This window comes from Belonocnema kinseyi, chromosome 4 (assembly GCF_010883055.1).
Source record: "Belonocnema kinseyi isolate 2016_QV_RU_SX_M_011 chromosome 4, B_treatae_v1, whole genome shotgun sequence".
Lineage (NCBI taxonomy): Eukaryota > Metazoa > Arthropoda > Insecta > Hymenoptera > Cynipidae > Belonocnema > Belonocnema kinseyi.
In genome coordinates, this window is record NC_046660.1 from 69,914,508 (window position 1) to 69,937,711 (window position 23,204).

At 31.5% G+C, this 23,204-nt stretch overlaps 2 protein-coding genes across 37 annotated transcripts in view; one reads left to right on the plus strand and one right to left on the minus strand.

The window, feature by feature from the left end:
* Positions 1–23,204, plus strand: part of LOC117170504 (twitchin) — a 182,578-nt gene that overhangs the window by 150,914 nt on the left and 8,460 nt on the right. For all 36 annotated transcript variants that reach the window (XM_033357278.1, XM_033357240.1, XM_033357247.1 and 33 more), the window contains 13 exons: positions 2,044–2,378; positions 2,463–2,578; positions 2,661–6,291; positions 6,366–6,499; positions 6,577–6,784; positions 6,858–7,010; positions 7,089–7,315; positions 9,731–10,021; positions 12,796–13,224; positions 16,289–16,584; positions 21,246–21,378; positions 21,506–21,651; positions 21,745–21,901. In XM_033357278.1, coding sequence (XP_033213169.1) covers positions 2,044–2,378; positions 2,463–2,578; positions 2,661–6,291; positions 6,366–6,499; positions 6,577–6,784; positions 6,858–7,010; positions 7,089–7,315; positions 9,731–10,021; positions 12,796–13,224; positions 16,289–16,584; positions 21,246–21,378; positions 21,506–21,651; positions 21,745–21,901 — 6,256 coding nt within the window. The remainder of the gene's footprint in view (positions 1–2,043; positions 2,379–2,462; positions 2,579–2,660; positions 6,292–6,365; positions 6,500–6,576; positions 6,785–6,857; positions 7,011–7,088; positions 7,316–9,730; positions 10,022–12,795; positions 13,225–16,288; positions 16,585–21,245; positions 21,379–21,505; positions 21,652–21,744; positions 21,902–23,204) is intronic.
* The window catches only part of LOC117170508, a 92,740-nt gene that overhangs the window by 27,972 nt on the left and 41,564 nt on the right, over positions 1–23,204 (minus strand). The window lies entirely within an intron of this gene.

A 23,204-nucleotide genomic window follows, 5' to 3' on the forward strand; every position in this document is an offset into this window, starting at 1 on the left:
CCCTCCTAAAACTCGGATAATTTGTAAATTATCCCTTTCTAAATACATTTAAAACCATTTTTAATTCAGTTTTCAAATAAAAAATTAACTAAAATAATTAATCTTAAACCAAAAATATGAATTTTTAACCAAATACATAGTTAAATTCTCAACCCAAAAGATTAATTTTCTGCCAAAAGAGACTCATTTTCAACAAAGTACATGAATTTTCATGTAAGAAAAAACAATTTTCAACCCAAATTAGAATAGTTAAGTGTTACAAAAATAAAATGTTCAACCAAGAAAAAAACGAATTTTCAACAAAATAGTTCGTTTTTTGCATAAACAAAGAATATTTTTTTACCAAAAATAGAAGAATTTAATTTTCAGGGAAAGCAATTCATTTTCAGCAAGAAAATGAATTCTCAACAACATAATTCAATTTTAACCTAAAAAACTAATTTTATACCAAAAAAATTCAGTTTAAATAACATATGTCAATTTTCAATTTTAAAAAATTACATAATAAAACTAGAATATTTCAATTCGCAGTTACAAAAGTAAATAAAATAAAGTTATCAGCAAAATTAATTAATTTTCAACTAAAAATGTACATTTTTAAGCAAAACTGGAATAGGTACATCTTCAGTTTAAAAAAAAATTAATTTTCAACTCAAAAGAAACGAATTTTCAGCCAAAGAAATACATGTTTATTCATAGTGATGAATTTTGAAGAAAAAATGTGATTTTTTGACCAAATAATGGAACTTTCAACCCAAACGATATGTTAACTGAATATTTTTTTCAACCAAAGACATTAACTCTTAACAAAAAATAGAATAATTACATTTTCTACAAAACAGAATATTTTTTAATGAAAAAGATTACATTTCTATCAAAAAAGGAAAGTTTACCACAAAAAAAGGAAAATTTTCAACTAGAATGATAAAGCTTCAACAAAAAAATTCATTTTTAACCAAATACATGAATTTTCAACTAAAACAATAAATTTTCTATTAAAAAGAAACAAATTTTCAACATAATACTTAAAGTTTTAACCAGAAAAATTAATTTTTAACCAAAAAGATGAAATTTCAACTAATGAGAGTACCCTTATACGAAAAAAGTGGGATTTTCAACAAATAGTTGAAATTTCAAGTAAAACAGTGAAATTTTCAACTAAAAATAGAAGAATTAAATTTTCAGAAAAAACTAATGTTCAACGAAAAAAATCAATTTTGAACGCATAAGATGAATTTTTTACCAAAATAGATGCATTTTTAAGAAATTGCATGAATTTGCAACCACATATTTGAATTTTGAAAGGACTTTTCATCCAAAGATAGGAAGTAGTCACCAAGAAGCTTAAATATTCTCGCACAAATTAGAATTTTCAATAAAATATGGGAGTTTTATACCAAATATTTGAATCTTCAAGTTAAAAAATAAAATTTTTTTAACCAAACATGTACCAGGTAATTTTCAGTTAAAACAAATAATTTCCAACTGAAAAACATCATTTTCAACAAAATAATTAAATTTAAAACAAAAAGAAAAGGTATCAACTAAAATGATGAATCATGAACCAAACAAATGAACTTTTAACAAAGTAGGTCGACTTACAACTAAGTAGTTTATCTTTCAATCAAAAGAGATTAATTTTCAACCAAATTGTTGCGATTTTTAACCATAATAATAAAATTAAATTAAACTGTAGTTTTTCAAAAATCCCAAACTCTGTCAGGTTTTCCCTGACATTCCCTGACATTCCCTAACTTCCTGGAATTACCTGATTTGCAGCAACTACGTAATTTAATAAAATTATATGTTCAATTCTCTTTAGAACGTTTTTATGAAAATATATGTAATAATTATGATATATATTTGTTTAAACAACAAATGCTTAAAATTCTCTTATATTCTTTATAAATGCTCTGTTCGAGTGTAAATGCTGAACATATTCTCGAGAACATTTGCTCAACATAAATTCTTGGGCATTTAAGTAATCTAACAATGATTTTCATACAATCAGTGGCCTTAATACACTAATCTCTTGAAATACAGGTAAGCGGATATGTGACAACGCCATTCATACGCATACGAAATTTGGAAGTTGGTTCCCTATACGAGTTCAGGGTGATGGCTGAAAATCAGTACGGTACTTCGGATCCTGTTTCAACCACTGATCCGATTAAGGCAAGACATCCATTCGATCCTCCAGGAGCACCAGGTGCACCTCGAGGAATTGAAACGTCTGAAGACAGCATCACTATCAACTGGACCAAACCGCGTCAGGATGGAGGTGCTCCGATTATTGGATATATTGTGGAGAAACGACTCATCAGCGATGAAAAATGGATTAAAGCGACCCCGTCTCTTATCACAGATACTACTTACAAGTAACTAAAGTTTTGAATTATTTTACAAGAAAATAATGTAACTGTAATGAAAATGATGATATAATTCTCCTACTTGTTTAACAGGGTTGGCGGTCTCATTGAAAATCATGACTACGAATTCCGCGTAGCTGCAGAGAATGCTGCTGGTCAAGGACCATGGAGCTTGGGCTCCGACGTAATTCGTGCCAGTGCACCAACTTGTAAGATCTATTTTCCTTTCCCGTTTAATTTATTTACAAACAAGTTAATGTTATTGATTAAACAATTTATTTTCCCTTGTAGCTGCACCTAAGATCACAAGTGACTTGAGCATTCGCGACATGACAGTCATTGCTGGCGAGCCCTTCACAATTACTGTGCCATTCACAGCACATCCCAAACCAAGACCCAACTGGACCATCAATGGCGAAGATGTCATCACAGATGAAAGGATTAAATTCGATACCTCCGAAATCGCTTCCAAGTTCATCAACAAGAAAGCAAAACGATCTGAAACAGGAAACTATACCATCTACCTGACCAACTCTGTTGGCACAGATTCGGCTTCATGCAAGGTTCTGGTTGTTGACAAACCATCGCCACCCCAAGGACCGCTCGATATTTCAGATATCACTCCAGAAACCTGTGCTCTTTCTTGGAGAGCTCCACTTGACGATGGTGGTTCGCCTGTTACAAATTATATTGTCGAGAAGCTGGATCCTGCTGGATATTGGGTGAAACTGAGCAGTTTTGCAAGACATCCGCATTATGATGTGTTCGGATTGGAACCCCTACGTAAATACAATTTCAGAATACGCGCCGAGAACCAGTATGGAGTATCAAATCCTCTCGTTGCTGATGAGCCTATAATGGCCAAATTCCCCTTCACTGTTCCTGAACCTCCAGGCAAACCTCGAGTCACTGACTGGGACAGCACCAGCATCACAATACATTGGGACAGACCTATCTCTGATGGCGGTTCTCGAATTCAGGGATACAAGGTTGAATTCCGTGACCCAGCAGATGACGCTAATTGGCGAATTGCTAATGATTACCTCGTCAAGGATACAAGTTACATCTGTTACGGTTTAACAACGGGACAGGAGTATGAATTCAGAGTACGAGCTAAGAACGCTGCTGGTCTCAGTAAGCCTAGCCCGCCTTCCACTACCTTTAGGTTGAAGAATAAGTTCAAAGTACCATCTCAACCTGGAACACCACAAGTTATTAAAGTTGGAAGGAACTACGTCGATCTCAGGTGGGAAGCTCCTGCTTCTGATGGAGGCAGTCGAATCACAGGTTACATCATTGAGAAACGAGACATTGCTGGTGCTAGCTGGGTTAAATGCAATGACTACAACATCACCGATTTAGAATACACAGTACTTAATCTCATTGAGAAGGGAGACTATGAATTCAGAGTATTTGCAGTAAATGCTGCTGGAAGATCAGAACCCAGCTCCTGTACTTCTCCAGTTAAAATCTGCGAAGTTGAAGGAGGAGAGAAACCAGACTTCCTCAGACCACTACCTTACAGTGCAGGTGTGCCTCTTGGAAAGATGCATGTATTCGAGTGCGAGGCGACTGGAAAACCAACCCCGACTCCCAGGTGGTTGAGGAATGGAAGGGAAATAACATCTGGAGGTAGATTCAGAATGGACACAATCGAAGGTGTTTTCAGGCTCGTGATATCTGAAGTTTGGGACGCAGATGATGGCGATTACACTTGTCAAGCATCTAATCCTGTAGGATTCGCTAGTACCTCTTGTAGATTGAAGATTGGCTCACCACCAAGAATCGAACGTCTTCCTGAAGATCTATACCTTCCTGAAGGCGACAACACCAAGATCAAGATCTTCTACAGCGGAGATCAGCCAATGGACATTACCCTCAGTAAAGATGGTCGAGAGGTTGTCGAGTCCACCCATATCAAATACACAGTCTTTGACGAGTACCTTATCATATTCATTAAGGACGTTAATAAGGACGATGCCGGTAGTTACCAATTGTCTATCAAAAATAACAGTGGCAGCGTCAGCGGCTCATTTAACGTGTTCATCACTGGACTCCCAGGACCGCCAACTGGACCTCTCGATGTTACCAATATCGACAAACACACATGTACACTCACATGGCACCCACCGAAGTACGATGGTGGCTTAAGAATAACGCATTACGTCATCGAACGTCGCGATCTTACCTCTGATCGCTGGATTATTGTCACCTCCTTCTGCAAGGAACATAGCCATGTTGTACTTGGATTGACTGAATACCAAGAGTACCTGTTCAGAGTAATGGCAGTCAATGAAAATGGCATGGGACCTCCACTGGCAGGCATCAATCCAATTAAAGCCAAGGGTCCATTCGATCCACCAGGTCCTCCAGGAACTCCAAAGGTCATCGAAGTTGGAGGAGACTTTGTCAATTTATCATGGGACAAACCCGAGACTGATGGAGGCGCTAGAATCCAAGGTTATTGGATAGAAAAACGTGAAGTTGGAAATCAAACATGGCAACGTGTCAATGCTCTCATCAGCTTGACTAATCAGATCAACGTGACTAATTTAATCGAAGGCAGACAATACGAATTCCGTGTGTTTGCTCAAAATGAAGCCGGTCTTAGTAAGGAATCGAAGGCTACTAATTCTGTGAAGGTCAAAGATCCACAGGAAGTAAAGGCACCTGAAGTGCTTAGACCCCTCAATAATGTCAATTGCGTGCAAAATCACAACGGACATTTCAAGTGTGTTATTAGCGGAGCTCCAAAACCGAACATCACATGGTTCAAGGGCGCCAGGGAGATCGTGAATGGATCCCGTTACCAGATCTTCAGCGAAGGAGATTGTCACAATCTGATAGTAATGGATGTCTTCGGAGAGGACGCTGATGAATACGTTTGTCGTGCCGTCAACAAGGGAGGTGCTAAGTCATCGAAGGGAGAACTATTCATCATGACACCACCTAAACTGAACGTTCCTCCGAGATTCCGTGACACTGCCTTCTTTGACAAGGGACAGAACGTTGTTATTAAGATCCCCTTCACTGGATTCCCGAAACCAAAGATTTCCTGGGTCAGGGAAGGAGAAACCATCGAATCAGGAAGCCACTATGCTGTGGAAGTCACTGAAAGACACGCTGTTCTTACAATTAGAGATGCAAGCAAGATCGACTCTGGTCCGTATCGTATTACAGCTGAAAATGAACTTGGCCAGGACTCAGCGATTATCAAAATCCAGATCAGCGACCGTCCTGATCCTCCAAGATTCCCACAGATTGACAGCGTCGGTCACGATTCGCTGGCTCTTACCTGGAAACCTCCAGTCTGGGATGGTGGTAGCAACATCACGAACTATCTTGTTGAGAGACGTGAACAACCAATGAGCAGCTGGATTCGAGTTGGTAGCACGAGATTCTGCACCATAGCTGTTAGCGGTCTAACTTCTGGTAAATCGTATGACTTCCGTATCTTCGCTGAGAACGTATATGGTCGCTCTGATCCAAGTGAAGTCTCGCCATTGATAACGACCAAAGGAACCACCAAGAAGGAGTTCAAGAAGAAGGAGTACAAAGTTGATGAAACTGGAAAGAGGATACGTGGACGTGACGATGAAAAAGTCACGAACTACGATCAGTTCGTCTTTGACGTTTACAGCAAGTACGTTCCACAACCAGTGGAAATTAAACACACATCTGTCTATGATAAATACGACATCCTTGAAGAAATTGGAACTGGAGCCTTCGGTGTTGTGCATCGTTGTCGCGAGAGAACAACTGGCAACATCTTTGCTGCTAAATTCATTCCGGTTTCGCACTTGATGGAGAAGGAACTTATCAGGAAAGAAATTGATATCATGAATCACCTTCATCATTCTAAACTTATTAACTTGCACGATGCCTTTGAAGACGATGACGAGATGGTTTTGATCTTTGAATTGTAAGCACTCAAACTATATCTATTTTCTTCCTGTATTTTATCAAGGAAATATAATTTTTATTTAATTTTCCTAGCTTGTCTGGAGGTGAATTGTTCGAAAGAATCACAGCTGAAGGCTACAGGATGTCTGAAGCAGAAGTCATTAACTATATGCGACAGATGTGCGATGCAATTAAACACATGCATGAGAAGAATATTATCCACCTTGGTAAGTTTACGAATGATGAAAATACAATATTTATCGAAACTAGAATAAATCTGATGTATTTTTTTCTCTTTATACAGATGTGAAGCCAGAAAATATTATGTGCCAAACGCGCAACAGTACGAACATCAAACTGATCGACTTTGGTCTAGCGACGAAGTTGGATCCAAATGACATTGTGAAGATCAGCACAGGAACGGCTGAATTCGCAGCTCCTGAGATTGTTGAACGTGAACCAGTTGGTTTCTACACTGACATGTGGGCCTGTGGTGTGCTAGCTTATGTTCTGTAAGTACTTTCGGACATGTTTTAGCATAAATCTCAGGAACCGAATGTTAAACGTGAATTTTGATTTATTCAGATTGAGTGGTCTGTCGCCCTTCGCCGGTGATAACGACATCGAGACCCTCAAGAACGTGAAAGCCTGCAACTGGGACTTCGACGAAGAATCATTCCGTGATGTGTCCGATGAAGGCAAAGACTTCATTAGGAGGCTACTCGTCAAAAATAAGGAGTAAGTTGATCATTGAAAATTTTTTAAATAATATTTGCTCCCTCTAAATAAACTGATGTTATAATTTTCTTGTTTTAGAAAGCGCATGACCGCTCATGAGTGTCTTATCCATCCATGGCTGAAAGGTGACCACAGCAACAGAACGAAAACGATCGACAGAAGTCGCTACATTAGCTTCAGGGACAGAATCCGTAAGCAATACGAACAATGGGATAAATACGTCCTTCCCATTGGCCGGCTAGCCAACTACTCTTCGCTTAGGAAACTCCTCATTGAAAAATACAGGATAATAGATGCCACTATAGGTAAGATAGAATTTATTTCAGAAAAGCTGTCTATCCAAATCAGGATTCAGGGTTGCTACAAAATCCCAGTTTCGAAATTTTCCTGACTTTCCCTGAATTTTACCTGGCCAATTTCTACAATTGAAACGTATTGAGATGTATTCTATGATTTTTCTGCCAAAAAAGACGAATTTTTAACAAAGTGCATGAATGTTCAATCAATTAGTTGAGTTTTCAATCAAAGAAGATTATATACATTTCCATCTAAACATTAAATAGAATTTTTAACGAAGAAGATTAATTTCCACCATAGAAGACGAATTTTTAACCAAATACATGAATTTTCAAAGAAACAGATAATTTTTCAATAAAAAAATTTAATTTTCTACCAAAATAGATGAACTTCACAAAAAAAACATAAAGTTTAAGTAGAATAGTTCAAATCATGAAAAAAATTGAATTTTCAACTAAAATGAATGTATTGGATAACACAAAAATAAACTTTCAACTAAAAAAATTAAATTTCAAGTGAAAATCGAATAGTTATTTATTCAGTTAAAAAGTTTATCTTAATCAAAGAAGAACTCATTTTCAACAAAATAGTTCAATTCTCAAGAAAATAAATAAATAAATCACCAAGTAGATTAGTATGATACCAACAAAGACGAATTTTAAGAAAATACATAAATTTCCAACCAAATAGTTGAATATTCAACCAGACATGGAATACTTAAATTTTTCCTTTAAAATATGACTTCATCCAAGCAGTTGCATTAAAAAAAATTATACTTCTACGATAACCGATCAATTTTCAAAACAAAAATATTAATTTTCCACAAAACCTGACTCTTTCAGGTTTTCCCTGGTATTCTCTGACTATTCCTGGCCAGTTTTAAATTTCCTTATTTTCATGATTTCCCATAATTCCCCGTGCAGAAATTTTGGCGGGACGCCGGTCGGACCCCAATCGGGAAAAATGTGGCCCCATTAGGGTAATCTGTCTGGCGCCAGACCGTAAATGAAACGCTCTACCCGACAGGGGCCAGATCTGGGCATCCAAAATGGGGGCGCGATCTGGCCCAGATATGGACCCTTTAATTTTTTATTTCTATAATTAGTAATATTTGAAAAGTTTTTTTATAATATTTTTTTAGACATTGTGTTTTACAAAACTTCAATTTTTCAACATTCTACATTTTTGAACTGTTTGCATTCTTCGAATTTGTCGTTCAGAGTTTGCTTTTCGGAGAAAATTATCATGTTTTAAAAAGCGATGTTCAAATTTAGAAATATTATACACTCACACATTCATAAATGAATTTCAATTATAAATATTTTTGCATCTTTTTAATATTCTTCTGGAATGTTTTTTGTTGGACTAACGCACATGGGGCACATGAAATGAGATTTTAAAAGTGAGGTTATGTTCGAGAAAATATTAGAAGCATTTAATCTATAATATTACTAATCCGAAATTCATATAGTTTGTATAAAGTAATGTTTTCAAGTAATGTTAATGCATAGGAAGTTGACGTACAACCTTAGGAATAGAAATGATTTTCGTGCAGTTTGAGAGGAACAAATGAAGTCGGACTTCCTTAATCTCAAAAGTCACTAATTTCGCAATGTATGACATTCGACCTTGAAAACATAAATATCTGAAGAATCTTTTAAAAATATTCCAAAAACAGGTAAAAATTATATCTTTAAAAACACATATTGTTGTTATAATTTTAATAACTTCTCATACAGTTTAAGTCGAACTGCTAAATATTTTGCAGTATTTCTGTAATGTTTCATATTTGTTGTATATTTCCTTGAAAACTATCAGTCGTTGTGTATAAATATATGTAACATAAAATGTGTGTTATTGAAAGATCTACAACTTTTATTTAAAACTTTTTTGCAAATTTTTATTATTGACTCAAATAAACGGAAAACATTAAATTTTTATAGTTTTTTGGGGTTTTGACCTTGAAAATCAAATTTGCTGGTATCTTCACTATCCTATTTCTGACCAACGCGTCAAAATACATAGGTATACGAAGTTTCGATTCAATCGGAGGTAAGCGCTTTTCGCAAGTTTATCCTCATCTCCATTATGGATATCAGAACTCTCACTAACAATCCTGTGCTTCTGAACTCGCAATATACTTTTTGCTTTTGGCATTTTAAGTTCGATGTAAACAAAACAATATCACAACGACAATAGAAAATTTGACACAATCTTGTCTAACGTAACCCGAACCGATGTGGTTACGACGCGAGCCACATTATCTGCCCCTTTGCGGCCACATGTGGAAAATCCGATCGGGCCCAGATCGGAACTTGGGAATAGGTTGGGTAATTTATGCACAGGTCCCTGCCTGAGGCAACCCTATAAATTAATAAAATAAAAAATCATTACAAACACTAAGATCTTCTTTAATATTTCAGATCGCAGACAAGCAGCACCAAGGTTCGTCATCAAACCACAAAGTGCCTTCTGCTACGAAGGACAGAGCGTCAAGTTCACGTGCCGCGTAATCGCGTTAGCACCACCAGTTCTCACCTGGTACCACAACAACCAAGAACTCCGACAATCTGTGAAGTTCATGAAGCGTTACATTGGCGAGGATTACACCTTCATCATCAACAGGGTGAAACTAGAAGACAGAGGAGAGTACTTGATCAGAGCAGAGAACTCCTACGGTTTCCGAGAAGAAGTTGTCTTCCTGAATGTTCAACGTAAGTTTGCTTTTACCATTTTTATTAAAAGTGTTTTAGTCGAAGAAATGCTCTCATTAGATTAGATTTTTAAAGGGTTTTTACATGTCTAAAGGATTTTTATTAAAAGGTCTCGCATTTGTTTGAAAATTTGGTCAGAGAAGTGCACAACTGCAGAAAACTCATGAGTGCAGCCAGTTACCGACAGACGAGTTTTTATGTAGACATTCGACCTCAGCTTCAATTAAAATGATAAAAACGTATCGATATAAAAAAATAAGATATGTTAAATCCTTCCCCGATGCGAACTCTGAATCCCACAAGCGCTATCTTATTCTTTCGACGCCACATTCGTCGTCTCTACTTCGACCTATCTCTTCTCATCCCTGACTCTATTGCTTGCAATCGCAACTGTTTATCTTTCTCTATCACTGACGTAAAGTAGCGCGCGCCTCGCTAAAGATAGAGGTGGATAAGCGGAGGATTCTTTTGGATAGAAAGACTAGGATTCAGAAGGCTAGAGCTATCTTCTATTTCAGAAAAGATGTAAGAGGATTGAAGTAGATAGAAAGATAGGTATTGAAAAAGATACATGAAATTTTGGATTGCCTAATAGATAGAAAAGAATAAAGGTAGATAAGCGAATTATTTGTGTCGATAGAAAGTCTGGAGTTAAGAATGTTAGGGCGGACTTATATGTGAAAAAAGATAGAAAAGGTTTCAAATAGATAGGAAGATAGGGATTGAAAAAGGTAGGCAAGGTTTTGTATTGCATCATGAATAGAAAAGGACAGAAGTGAATTAGATGTGGATACATTTGGATATAAATAATAGGATTCAAAAGGATGGGCTATCCTATATTTCTAAAAAATATAGAAAAGGATTCAATTAGATTGAAAGATAGAGAATGAAACATATACACGAAATTTTGTATTGTCTAATGGAAGGAAAATGATAGATATGGATAAGCCGGGAATTCGTTTTGATAGAAAGACTAGGATTCAGAAGGGAAAAAAGGGATTGAAAAAGATAGTCAAATTTTTGTATTGCATAATGGATAGAAAAAGACAGAGGTGGATAAGATGCGGATACATTTGGATAGAAGGATTGAGATTCAGAAGGATAGAGATATCTTATATTTCAGAAAAGAGAGAAAAGGATTCAATTAAATAGAAAGATAGAGATTGAAACAGATATACGAAATTTTAGATTGTCTAATGTATAGAAAAGCATAAAGGTGGATAAGCTGTTGATACATTTGGATGTAAAGACTAGAATTCAGAACGATAGAGATATCTTATATTTCAGAAATAATTAAATTAGATAGAAAGATAGGGATAGAGAAATATATACGAAATTTGGGAATGCCTAATGGATGGAAAAGGATAGAGGTTGATAAGCGGGGAATTCGTTTTGTTAGAAAGACTGGAATTCAGAAGGATAGGTCTATCTTATATATCAGAAAAGATAGAAAAGAATTCAATTAGATATAAAGATAGAGATTGTAAAAGATATAAGAAATTTTGGATTGTCTAATGGATAGAAAAGGATAAAGGCAGATAATCGAAGGATTCGTGTCGATAGAAAGCCTGGAATTAAGAAGGTTAGGGCTGACTTATATTTGAAAAATAGATAGAAAAATTTCAGTCAGATAGGAAGATAGGGATTGAAAAAGATAGGCACAATTTTGCATTGCATAATGAATAGAAAAGGACAGATGTGGATTAACTGTGGATACATTTGGATATAAATACTAGGATTCAGAAGAATAAGGTTATTTTATATTTCTAAAAATATAGAAAAGGATTCAATTCGATAGAAAGATAGGGAATGAAAAATATACTCGAAATTTTTATTATCTAATGCATAGAAAAGGATAAAGGTGGAAAAGAAAAGGATTCGTGTCGATAAAAAGTTTTTTATTCAGAAGGTTAGGGCTGACTTATATTCAAAACAAAGATACAAAGGGTTTCAATTAGATAGGACGATAGGGAACGAAAATGATAGGTAAAATTTTATACAGCCATATAAGTCTGGACACTTAGCTATGGGTTACCCTGTATCTGTATAGGAAAATAGGGATTAAAATGATCAACTAAATTTTAAATTGCCTAAAGTATATAAGATAATAGACGTGGATAAGCGTAGGATGCATGTTGATACAAAGACTGGGATACGGGCGGATATGGCTGATTTATTGTTAAAAATGATAGAAAAAGATTAAATTAGATAGAAATGTAGGGATTGAAAAAGATAGACAAAATTGTGTATTGGCTAATGGTTAGAAAGGGGTAGCGATGGATAAGCTGTGGATACATTTAGATAGAAAGACTGGGGTAAAAGAAGATACGGCTATCTTACATTGAAAAACGATAGAAAAGGATTCAATTAGATAAGAAGATAGAGAATAAAAAGAAAGATTATATTTTGGATTGTCTAACGGATAGAAAAAGATAGTCGTGGATAATCGAAGGATTTGTTTGAGTGGAAACACTAGGATAGGGATAGGGCGTGGAAATAAAAGGATACATGTGAATAAGTGGCGGATAGACATGGATAGGAAGATTGGGATTCAAAAGAATAGAGGTAATTGTAGATTAAAAGAAAGATAGAAAAAGATCGAAGGGACAGACCGGGGATTTCTTTTCATTCCAATCTCAGAGATAGAAAAAGATTCAAAGGGATAGAGACTCTGTCCATTTACTTCCAAAAGTGCGGTCGGCAGTAGTCAAATATCATGCATAACACTTAAAACTTGGGTTAAAAAATACGCTCATCATTATTTTTATTCACAGCAATGCCGAAAGAAATTCCTGCATACCGTCGCGAACTCCAACCACTTCGAAGACGCGAACCTATTCCTTATCACTGCTGGATGGAAACGACAGAATGTGCTCCAGACTTCACTTTCCTACTTAGACCTCGTGTTATGCAAATCAGACAGACTTGCAAGCTACTCTGTTGCCTGAGTGGTAAGCCACCACCAACGGTTAAATGGTACAAAAACCAGAAAGAGTTATCCAAATATGAATATTCGATGACAAGTTCGGACGGTGTTATCACAATGGAAATCGTGGATTGTAAACCGGAAGACAGTGGCAAATACCGCTGTGTGGCTACCAACAAGCACGGAACAGATGAAACGAGCTGTGTTGTTATCGTTGAAGGCACTGGTGAAACTGATGAAGAAATTCAACTAGCCCACGACTTCTTACATTCTGGAGGTGAGACTTTACTCCCATTTTTCTTTAAATCCACTACAGTTTAGGGTATCTAGCGACCCGGTAAATCCAGGAATTTGCCGGGAATTCGTGAACAGATCCGGAAAATCTCTGATCATGAACTTAATTAAATTAGACATTTTTATTTTTTCTGTCAAATTACTTATTTCTGCTTTTTTTTGTATATAAGTTTGTTAAATATGGTATTTGAGGAAAACATTTTTTTATTTTTTCTATTATATGTCCGATTAAATTATGTTTCTGAGTTTTTACAAAGGTGCGATGCAGTAGGAGAAAAAAAATTGCGTGTCATTTCCTGGTTTATTCCCGGATCACGAAAAATTTTCTAGGTCATTGAAATTAAAAAATTCGATTTTTCATTTAGCAAATCGAAACATGTGATTCACGTAATAAAATCGAAACTGAGCTGTAAATTAAAAAACTAAAAGTGGAACCTTTTTAAATTATAAATGCTCAAATTTGAAGCTGAAACAATTTTTTCTTCAAACGCTTAATAATTTATACATACATGAATTTTCAACTAAAAAATATAAATTTTAAACTAAAAAAGATCAATTTTTAATCAAAAATAGAATAGTTAAATTTTTATAAAAAAATCATTTTTCCACCAAAAAAAGAAAAACGAAGTTTTAACCAGTGAGATTTATTCTATTACTTTGCTGCCAAACAAAAGAATTTTTAACAAAGTGAATGAATTTTTAACCAATTAGTTGAATTTTCAAGGAAAGAAGATTACTTACATTTCCATCAAAAAATACGAATTTTCAACTAAATAGGTAAATTTTAAACCAAAAGATTGAAGTTTTAAATAATGAGACTGCTCTTCTACCAAAAAGATCAATTTTTAACAAAATAAATGAACTTTATACTAAAAAAAAAGTTAATTTTCAACAAAAAACGGAATAGTTTTATTCCCAGTCTAAAAAATTAATTTTTAACCAAATAAAAACGAATTTTGGACTAATGTCATTTATATGATTACATTTATACCAAAAATACAAATTTTTGGCCAAGAAGATTAGTTTTTAACAAAAAAGGTAAATGTTCAACTAAGGAGTAAAATTTGTAACTAATAATTATAGATTTTCAACAAAAAGGGAATGGTTAAATTTTCAGTTTAAAAAAATTAATTTTTAATAATAGCAAAGGAATTTTTAACTAATGGGATAAATTTCATATCAAAAAATACGAATTCCCAATAAAAGTAATGAATTTTCAACAAAAAAAGATAAATATTCAACCAAAAATGGAATAGATATATTTTGTTTTAGTATTGCGAATAAGCTTGCGTATTATACCATATTAGTAATTATTTTAGTAATTTGTATAATTATTTAAATCGCAATGAATAAAAGTTCTACAGTTTTGACTGCTCATTAATTTGAAGAGCGAAAATTTAATCTTAAACTTTGTTCTAAAGTTTGAAAACAATAACAAAATAAAACAAATATTAAATGAAATAGCAATAGATACTTAATAGTACAGTTAATTTTTTTAATACATAATTTTTCAATATACACTATAGTGCAAGAAAAGACTAAATGAAAATGTTTTCTTTGGTTCATTTTAAATCTAATTTCCATAGAATTTTATAAAGTTTTGGACAAAGCGGTGCTAATAATAGTTTATTTAAAACTTATCTTGAACAGGTGCTCTTGGTAAAAGTATATCGATCCTGATAAAATAATATTAATATTGTCATATTGGCTGGTATCCTTTAGTACTTTTTAAACTAATAATAATGAGTGAAATTGAGATGCATTTATACAAAAGAATTTTAAATGGGAAAATGTTAATTAGAAATACTAGACCTAAAAAAACGTTAAAAAAAGAAAAACTACTAATATAAGTAGAAAAGCAAAAAACTCTCTCTTTACTTAAAGTTATCTCAAATTTGACATCGAAAAATGAGAACTACAAATAATCCATTTTACAAGAAAACTCGCAGAAAACCTTATGCGAATTGAGAAACATTTATACCTACTTTTTCATACTCTTGAGCGTCTTTGTTTTATTTTTGTTATTTTTCTTTGTTTGAAATTAATACTTTTGGAAATAAATATTAATATAAAATTCAATGTTCCTGAAGACTTAAAATTTCTAAAAAGTATTAAGTTCTGTTTGTTTTTTTAAATCGGAAATTGAAATTTTGAACCATAGGTCATTATGTTTTAAAAGTTCATAATTATTAAACAATTTTAGGTTACTTTAGCGTTTTACACTAAAAACAGCAATAACTGGAATTTCAGTACAAAAATTATAAAAGTTGATGAAAAGATTTGCAACTCTTTAACAGGTTTAACAATTTTGGATTGAGTTAGTGTTTTTTTCGGAAATTGTAATTTTTATTGAAAAATCATTAGATTTAAAAACAGATTTATAAATTTGAATTTTTTTGTATTTTCAAACCGAAATCATGATAATTTTTTTTTAATTTAGAACTTTTTACAATTTTCGATCATTTTAGTGTATTTGCCGGAAATTGTATTTTTCGAATATGGCGAACTCAATTTTTGTTGTTATTAAATTTCAGATTGAAAATCAGCAGCCCCAAAATCCTCCGACTATCAAATTTTGTGGAAATTGGCATTATAAAAAAAGTATGCGTCATAGAGTTAAATAAAAATCATATGACTCCAAAAAATACTTTTTTAACAAAAATGCAACGATTTAATTATCTAGAAAAATATCATGCATTAATTTTTATAAAAAATAATCTACTGGCTTTTCTTTTCTCTTAATTTTAGATAACAGAGATTTTGAAATACAAAAATTTTCTGTAATATTAATTTAATATTTTTATGTAAAAACTGCGTGAGAAAAAAAAATCACGTGCGTGTTTGTTGTCTAGTTTAATTTAATTTGTGACTTCTGATAAGTGTTTAAAATCTTAATTTTTGTTCATTATGCTGGTATTTCTAAAAGAAAATAAATGTTCCGTTTTAGAGATAAATTCCTCTATTTTCCCTACAATAATTGTAAACTGCTAAAGCACTGTGATTCCTGAATTCCTTAAATTTATAAATAAATAAATTCTTTTTTATAGACCGAAAGTTCATCGAACAGGCATTGAAACCACCAGTTCATCCAATCGTAACTGTCCACACATCATCAGGATACAGTGGGTACTCCAGTAAGACGACAGGACGCGAAGCGACAAATAGTTACACTAGTTCCTCTTCAGCAATTAGAGATACTAGCTTCTCAGCAATTAGAGATACTAGTTCCTCAACAATTAGAGATACTAGTTCCTCAACAATTAGAGACACAGCTAGTTCTAATCTAAAGGAATCATCTTCGGCATTGAAGCAAAGCTCAGCCGTCGACAAATCATCCTCTAAGGTATTTCTTCTTAAATAATCTTTTTTTCTTCAAAATGCAATGTATTAATATTGTAATGAAATTTTTTTCTGAAAAAAATTTCCATCGCTCCGCTGAGAATCGAACCATATAACTTCCGATTGCAGATCGGGTGCTTTTCTCTTAAGCTACTAGAGAAATTTTATTCTCCGATGATAATACAGATTCCTTAAAAAAAATTTGACTTGTAACACCTGGCAAAATAATGAGTGTATTTCTAAAATAGGATTCTTCTTTCGATCTCTCAAGTAGCGTAAGGGAAAAGCTTTCGAATGGCAATCAGAAGTTTCGAGGTTCGATTTCCAACAGAACTAAGGAGAAGATCTTTTTTCAGAAAAAAAATTAATTTTGAAAATATTTAATGCGTAAGTCTATCTCGTCTGAAAAGACGTCAAGAATTTCTGTTATTCTCTGATGATGAAACAGATTCCTTGAAAAATGTATTATTTGAGTAAATTGTAACACTATTTTCAAGGGTCAAAAATGACTTTTGAATTTAGGTTTCGCAAGAAATAAATTCCCTATTTTAGCTTTTTTCAAATAAGTCAATATTATTCCGCGTCCCCGAAACTTTGAAATTAATGTGGGGTGCGAAATGGGACACGGAATTTCTGTTTAGAATTATATTTTTGAATTTGGAAAATAAGTTTTATTCTAATTTAGAAGGGAACTGCAAATGCTCTGTTCCAAATAATAATTTTAATTCCTATTCCATGTTCCTCGATTAAAATTATCATTATTTAAGCAATCTTTTTATATTTCACTTTTTTTTACGCTCCATCCAAACTCAGACTTATAATTCTTAGCCGAAATTCCCTGTTCCCAATCAGAAATCTTTTGAACTCTCTTAAATAAAACACAACTAATCAAGTATTTTTTTAACTAATTGTCAATGGATAATTTTCAAATACAGTAGTTTAATTTACAGTTGAAAAAATTAATTAAAAAAAATCAAACAAACAAAAACTAAATATATACATTTTTAACCAAAAAGACGCATTTTTACGAAAATTCATGAATGTAAAAATATACTTTTTTTAATCATATTATTAGTGAAATTTAGAATGTTTAGACAAAATACGGTAAATTGAAATAGTTCAAATTTTCAGTTTAACAATTTGCATTCAACAGCAAAATTAATTTTCAACAAAATAGTTACATTTTCAACTAAAAACTTGAACCTTAAATTAAAAGAGATGAATTTTTAACAAAATAGTTGAACTTTTAACCAAATAGTTAAATTTTCAAAAAAAAAAGTTTATTTTTAACATAAAACCAAAAATGGAAGAGTTCAATTCTTAGTTTAACAAATTAATTTTATAAAACAAAAACGAATTTTCAAGAAAACAATCAAATTTTTAACCAAGGAGATGAATTTTCAACTAAAATAATGAATTTTGAATTAAAAAAGTTGAACTTACCGTAAAAAATAAATTTTTAACAGCAACACAAAAAAATAGATAAATTTGTAACCAAGTACAAGAATTTTTAAGCCAAACTGTTAGTTAAATTTATAAGAGTTCGATTTTCAATAGAAAAATGGATGTTAAAAAAAAAGAATTTTCAACCGAACCGACATAAAATACAAAAAATGGAATAGTTAGAATATTTATTACAAAATTTAAATTCAACATATAAAAAAACGAATTTTCAACAAAATATTTACATTTTGAACCAAAGAGATGAATTTTCAACTAAAATAATGAATTTTTAACTACAATAGATAATTTTTCAGTTTTAAAAAAATAACAGAAAAATTAGACTTTCAACGAAAAAAAAATGAAGCAGAAATGGAATAATTAAACTTTCAGTTTAAAGAAAAAGAAAAATAATTGATATTTCAATCAAAACAGATTTTAATTTTGAATTTAACCATAAGATAAAATTTTAACGAAAAAAATAAATTTTCAAAAGCATTCAACTTTCAATCAAGTAGTTGAACTGTCAACGAAAAAAAAACTCAATTTTCTAACAAAAAACACGAATTTTCAACAAAATCCATAGATTTTTAATTAAATCTTTCTTAATCTCCTTTTATACTCAGATTTTTCATTCTTTTCCGAAATCCCTATTCCTAATCAGAAATATTTTGAACTCTTTTCAACTGACCGAGAAAAATTATCAAATGACTGGGAAATTCTTAATTGAACTCATTTTGAAAGAGAATTAAAGGCAATCTTTAGGAAAAATATATTCCCGGTTAAAATGGTTGATTCGACAATAGTTATTACAATTTTGTTTACATTCTCTTTTGGTAAAAGTTGCCATTCTCATTTATTTTTAATATTGTAGGGCTCATTTTATTCTTTAAAAGATTCTCTACAAATGTCTTTGGTATGTCTTTATTAAAAAAATGGTATTTAAGAAGAATATTGTTTATAAAAATAATAATAGTGTAATTTCCAAATATAACTTTTTAAATAAAACCACAGCAAAAATATTGGTACAGAATTGCCGTTTTGTTTTATTATTCGGCAAAATACAACTATTTAAGTATTTTTGAACTACTTTTTAATTGTTTCAAACAATTATTATTTGTTATTAAAATTTTTTCCCTATAAATAATAAAAAGTTAATATTCTTGGTAATTAATGACATAATTAATGAAATTATGTAGTACTATTAGAAGTTTAAGACATTTCCAAATAGTTTAGACAATTTTAATTTGCCTAATATTTCTCCCTACCAAATTATGAGAATGTTGTATTTCCTGAAATCAATGACACACTTAATGAATGTTAAGAGCAATATTTGTTTTTGAAATATTTCGTAATTGTTTTAACAATGATTATAAGTATTATATGCTTTATTATCCTTCTTCTACACACAAATTAATGGCATCAATAATTTCATAAAAAAAGTAACTGTTAATAAATTATTGCCAAAATTGTTTAAATATACATGTTAATTGTTTACAAAATTGAGGTATCTTCATGAACACGAGATTCAAAAAAGCGATAATTTTCTCCACAATTTCTATAGAAATATTATTCATTGTTCAGGATTTTTAGGGAAAAAATAATTTAAACAAAGGGGAATTGTTTAAATTAATGAAAAATTTCTTAAGAAAAAAAACAATAATATTGAAATTCATGAAGAGTGTCATTAATTCCTGGAAATACTAACTTTTGATACTTTGACAGGAGGAAAAAATTTGACAAATAGAAGTTTTTTTTACAAATATCATACAAAATATTACTTCTAAAATCTATTATGTGTGTCACTAATCCCGAAAAATATGCAGTTTTCACGATTTATGGCAAATACACATTTTTAAACAAATAATAATAGTTTAAACAATTAAAAAATTGTTTAAAATATTATAAAATGTGTTTAAGCGGATTTTATCATTTATGGAAAAACAATTTTAAAAGTGAATTACATGAATTGGACATAAAACTGATATTTTGCAATTTTTGTACGAAATATAAAGGGAATGGGGCCCCCAAAAATGTATCCCAAAGAATACAAAATAGAAGTTTTCTGTCAAATTTATGCCCAAGATGACACTTTTCACACATTTTTGTCATGATTTATTATTATTCGGTAAAATACATATTTTCAAGTATTTATAAAAAATGCTTAACGATTTATTTAAATAATTTTTTGTTTTGTTTCAACAAATATCATTTGTTAATAAAATTCTATATTTCCTATATATCATAAAAATTGCATATTATTTGGAATTAATAATACTTTTAATGAATTTCAGAAGTTATATATTTTAAAGATATTCAAAAAATATTTGCTTAATTTTTTTCCCGACCAAATTATGTAATGTTAGTATTTTCTGAAATTAATGAAACTTTTAATGCAGTTTAGGGTTAATATTTTTCAATTATATTAACTAGTTTTCCCCGAAAAAATCAAGAAAAGTGTTTTCTGGAAACAAAACGTTTAATGAATATAAACGGTAATATTTTTAAAGGCATTTTGCAATTGATTTAACAATTATTAATCATTAATTTCTTGATTTTTATGTGAAAGATGGTGCAAATTCTAGTTCTTTTTAGTAAGCGAGTCAAAATTAAAAGTTACTAGGTAGCAATTATTTCACGAAAATTTACAAAAAGTTTTTTAAACTCAATTCATAAGAAGTTGATAAAAAATATTTATTTTTACCATTTTTTTTTTAAAGTGAACTTCTCTCACTTAAAACCCCATGTTGATTTGAAAAAATTGAGGTTAAAGGTTAATATTAACTGATATATAATTCCAGGAATCTGTATTAACGTTCCAGAATAACAGCAATTCTAAAAGTCTTTTCAGACTAAACGGAGCTATGAATTAAAAATTTTGTAAATTACATTTTTTTCTAAAAAAAAGATGTTCTCCTTCGTTCCGCTGGGAATCGGACTACAGAACTTCCGATTGCCGGTCTTTCATAAAAAAACATTTATTAAAAAAAAGTTTAATTCATAGCTCCATCTAGTCTGAAAAGACGTTAAGAATGTATGTTATTCTTTTATGACAATACAAATTAAAAATAGGAGTTCTGGTGTTCGATTCTTAGCGAAGCGAAGTAGAAGATCTTTTTCCAGGAAAAATTTTAATTTAAAAAAAAATGATATATAATTTCGGTATCATTTTCGAAGCCCCTACATATCAGACTAAATATTTCAACTTGTTTGTAAATTTCCAAGGAAATCAATGGCAAACTGGCCGATTTAGCATCAGCGCCTCCAGTAGATAAGAAAAACCTTAAGAAATATGGTAGCAAACTCGATGCAACTGGTAGTCCATCCAGGTCTAGGAGTACAACAAAAGAAATCATTCGTAAGTGGACTGTAAAAAAATAGTGTATTTTTTCTTTTATAGACAGTAAGACACTGGGAGACTATAAAAGTCTCATACGGTGAATTAAAAATAAAAACATTCTTAAACTACTATATTTATACTTCAGATCCGCCCGATGATGCGTCGATGGGACCTCCTAAATTCACTAAAAAACTGAGTGACCTCACCATCGACGATGGAACAAAATTGGAACTAACAGCAAAGGTCGAAGGTGATCCAGAACCCCAAGTGAGCTGGACGAAGAATGGCAATGTAAGCCTGCAACAATCTTTCATCGTCTTTCAAAAAATGAATTTTTTTACCCTAATACCTTATTTTTCATAATTATTATTAAAATATTCACAGCCATTGAGCTCATCCGAAGTTATGGATCTGAAGTACAAAGGTGGTGTCGCGACTCTAACAATCAACGAGGTCTTCCCTGAAGACGAAGGCAATTATGTTTGTACAGCAATGAACAGTATCGGTTCAGTTACAACAACTTGCAAACTAACAATCAACCGTAAGTAGTTTTCAGCTCTGATTTATTAGATTTGTTCTAAACAGTGACGGGTGAGTTACTTTTTGAAAGGAACTAATGATCGTCACCGTTACTTTTTTAGTTACTTGTGTAGTTTATATATAAAATAGTCATTCCGCTTGAAGGATTCTGAATCTGGGTTTTTAATATTTCGCTCCGAACTATTAAACTTTTTGAATTTCAAATGAGAGATGTTTATAATTTACATAAATTTTGAACTTAAAGAACATTCATTATTAAAAAATAAAACTTAAAATAACTCAAAAATTAGGGCCTTAAATCCAGGACTATATAATATTTGTGGGACCTAATTCATTTTTAAATAATTCAGACTTCATAAAAACGATTTCGAAGCAGGGGAAATAGGACGATTCTTCACGAAAATAGGGAAAAATAGTGGTATAAATTCTCTTAAATTAAATTAATGTGGATAAAATATTGAATTCAATATAAAATTATTTAAATTTCGTCGTTTCCTATTCGAAATATATTGAATTTTTAACCAAAAGAGACAAATTTTCAAGTCAAAGACCAATTTTTAACAAACGAGTCGAGTCTTCGAGTTGAAAAGTCCAATAATTTAGAAAACTGTTGACCTTTGCACTCGAAAGATTAATTTTCAATCAAAGAGTTGAATTTAAAAAAATTTAACCAACTAGTTGTATTTAAAACCAAATAGTTGAGAAGTTCCAAACAAAAAGACGAATTTTTAAGAAAATGCACGAATTTTCAAGTGAGTATTTGAATTTGTATCTGAACAAGATGCATTTTTAAACCAAACAATTAGTTAAATTTAGAATGGTTAGACAAAATACCAAAAATTGGATTATTTAAGTTTTCTATTTAAAAAAATGCATTAAAAAAAGAGTTTTTAACAAAATAGTTACATTTTCAAGCAAAGAGGTGAGTTTTAAACTAATATAATAAATTTTTTGACTAAAATAGTTAAATTTTTAATTAAAAATAATAATTTACTTTCTAACAAAAAGATGAATTAAAAAAAACACATGAATTTTTAAATACTAATTTTCAAACTTTCAATAAAAAGAGATGAACTTTAAACCAAATAGTTAAATTTTCAACAACAAAATTAATTTTTAACATAATACCAAAAATGAAATAGTTTAACTTTCTGTTGGTCAATTTAATTTTAGAAAAAAAACTTAATTTAAAGAAAATAATAACATTTTTAACCAGAGAGATCAATTTTAAACTAAAAAAATGAATTTCCAAATTCATTTAAAAGGAATAACAAAATAGATAAATTTTCAACAACAAAAGAAAC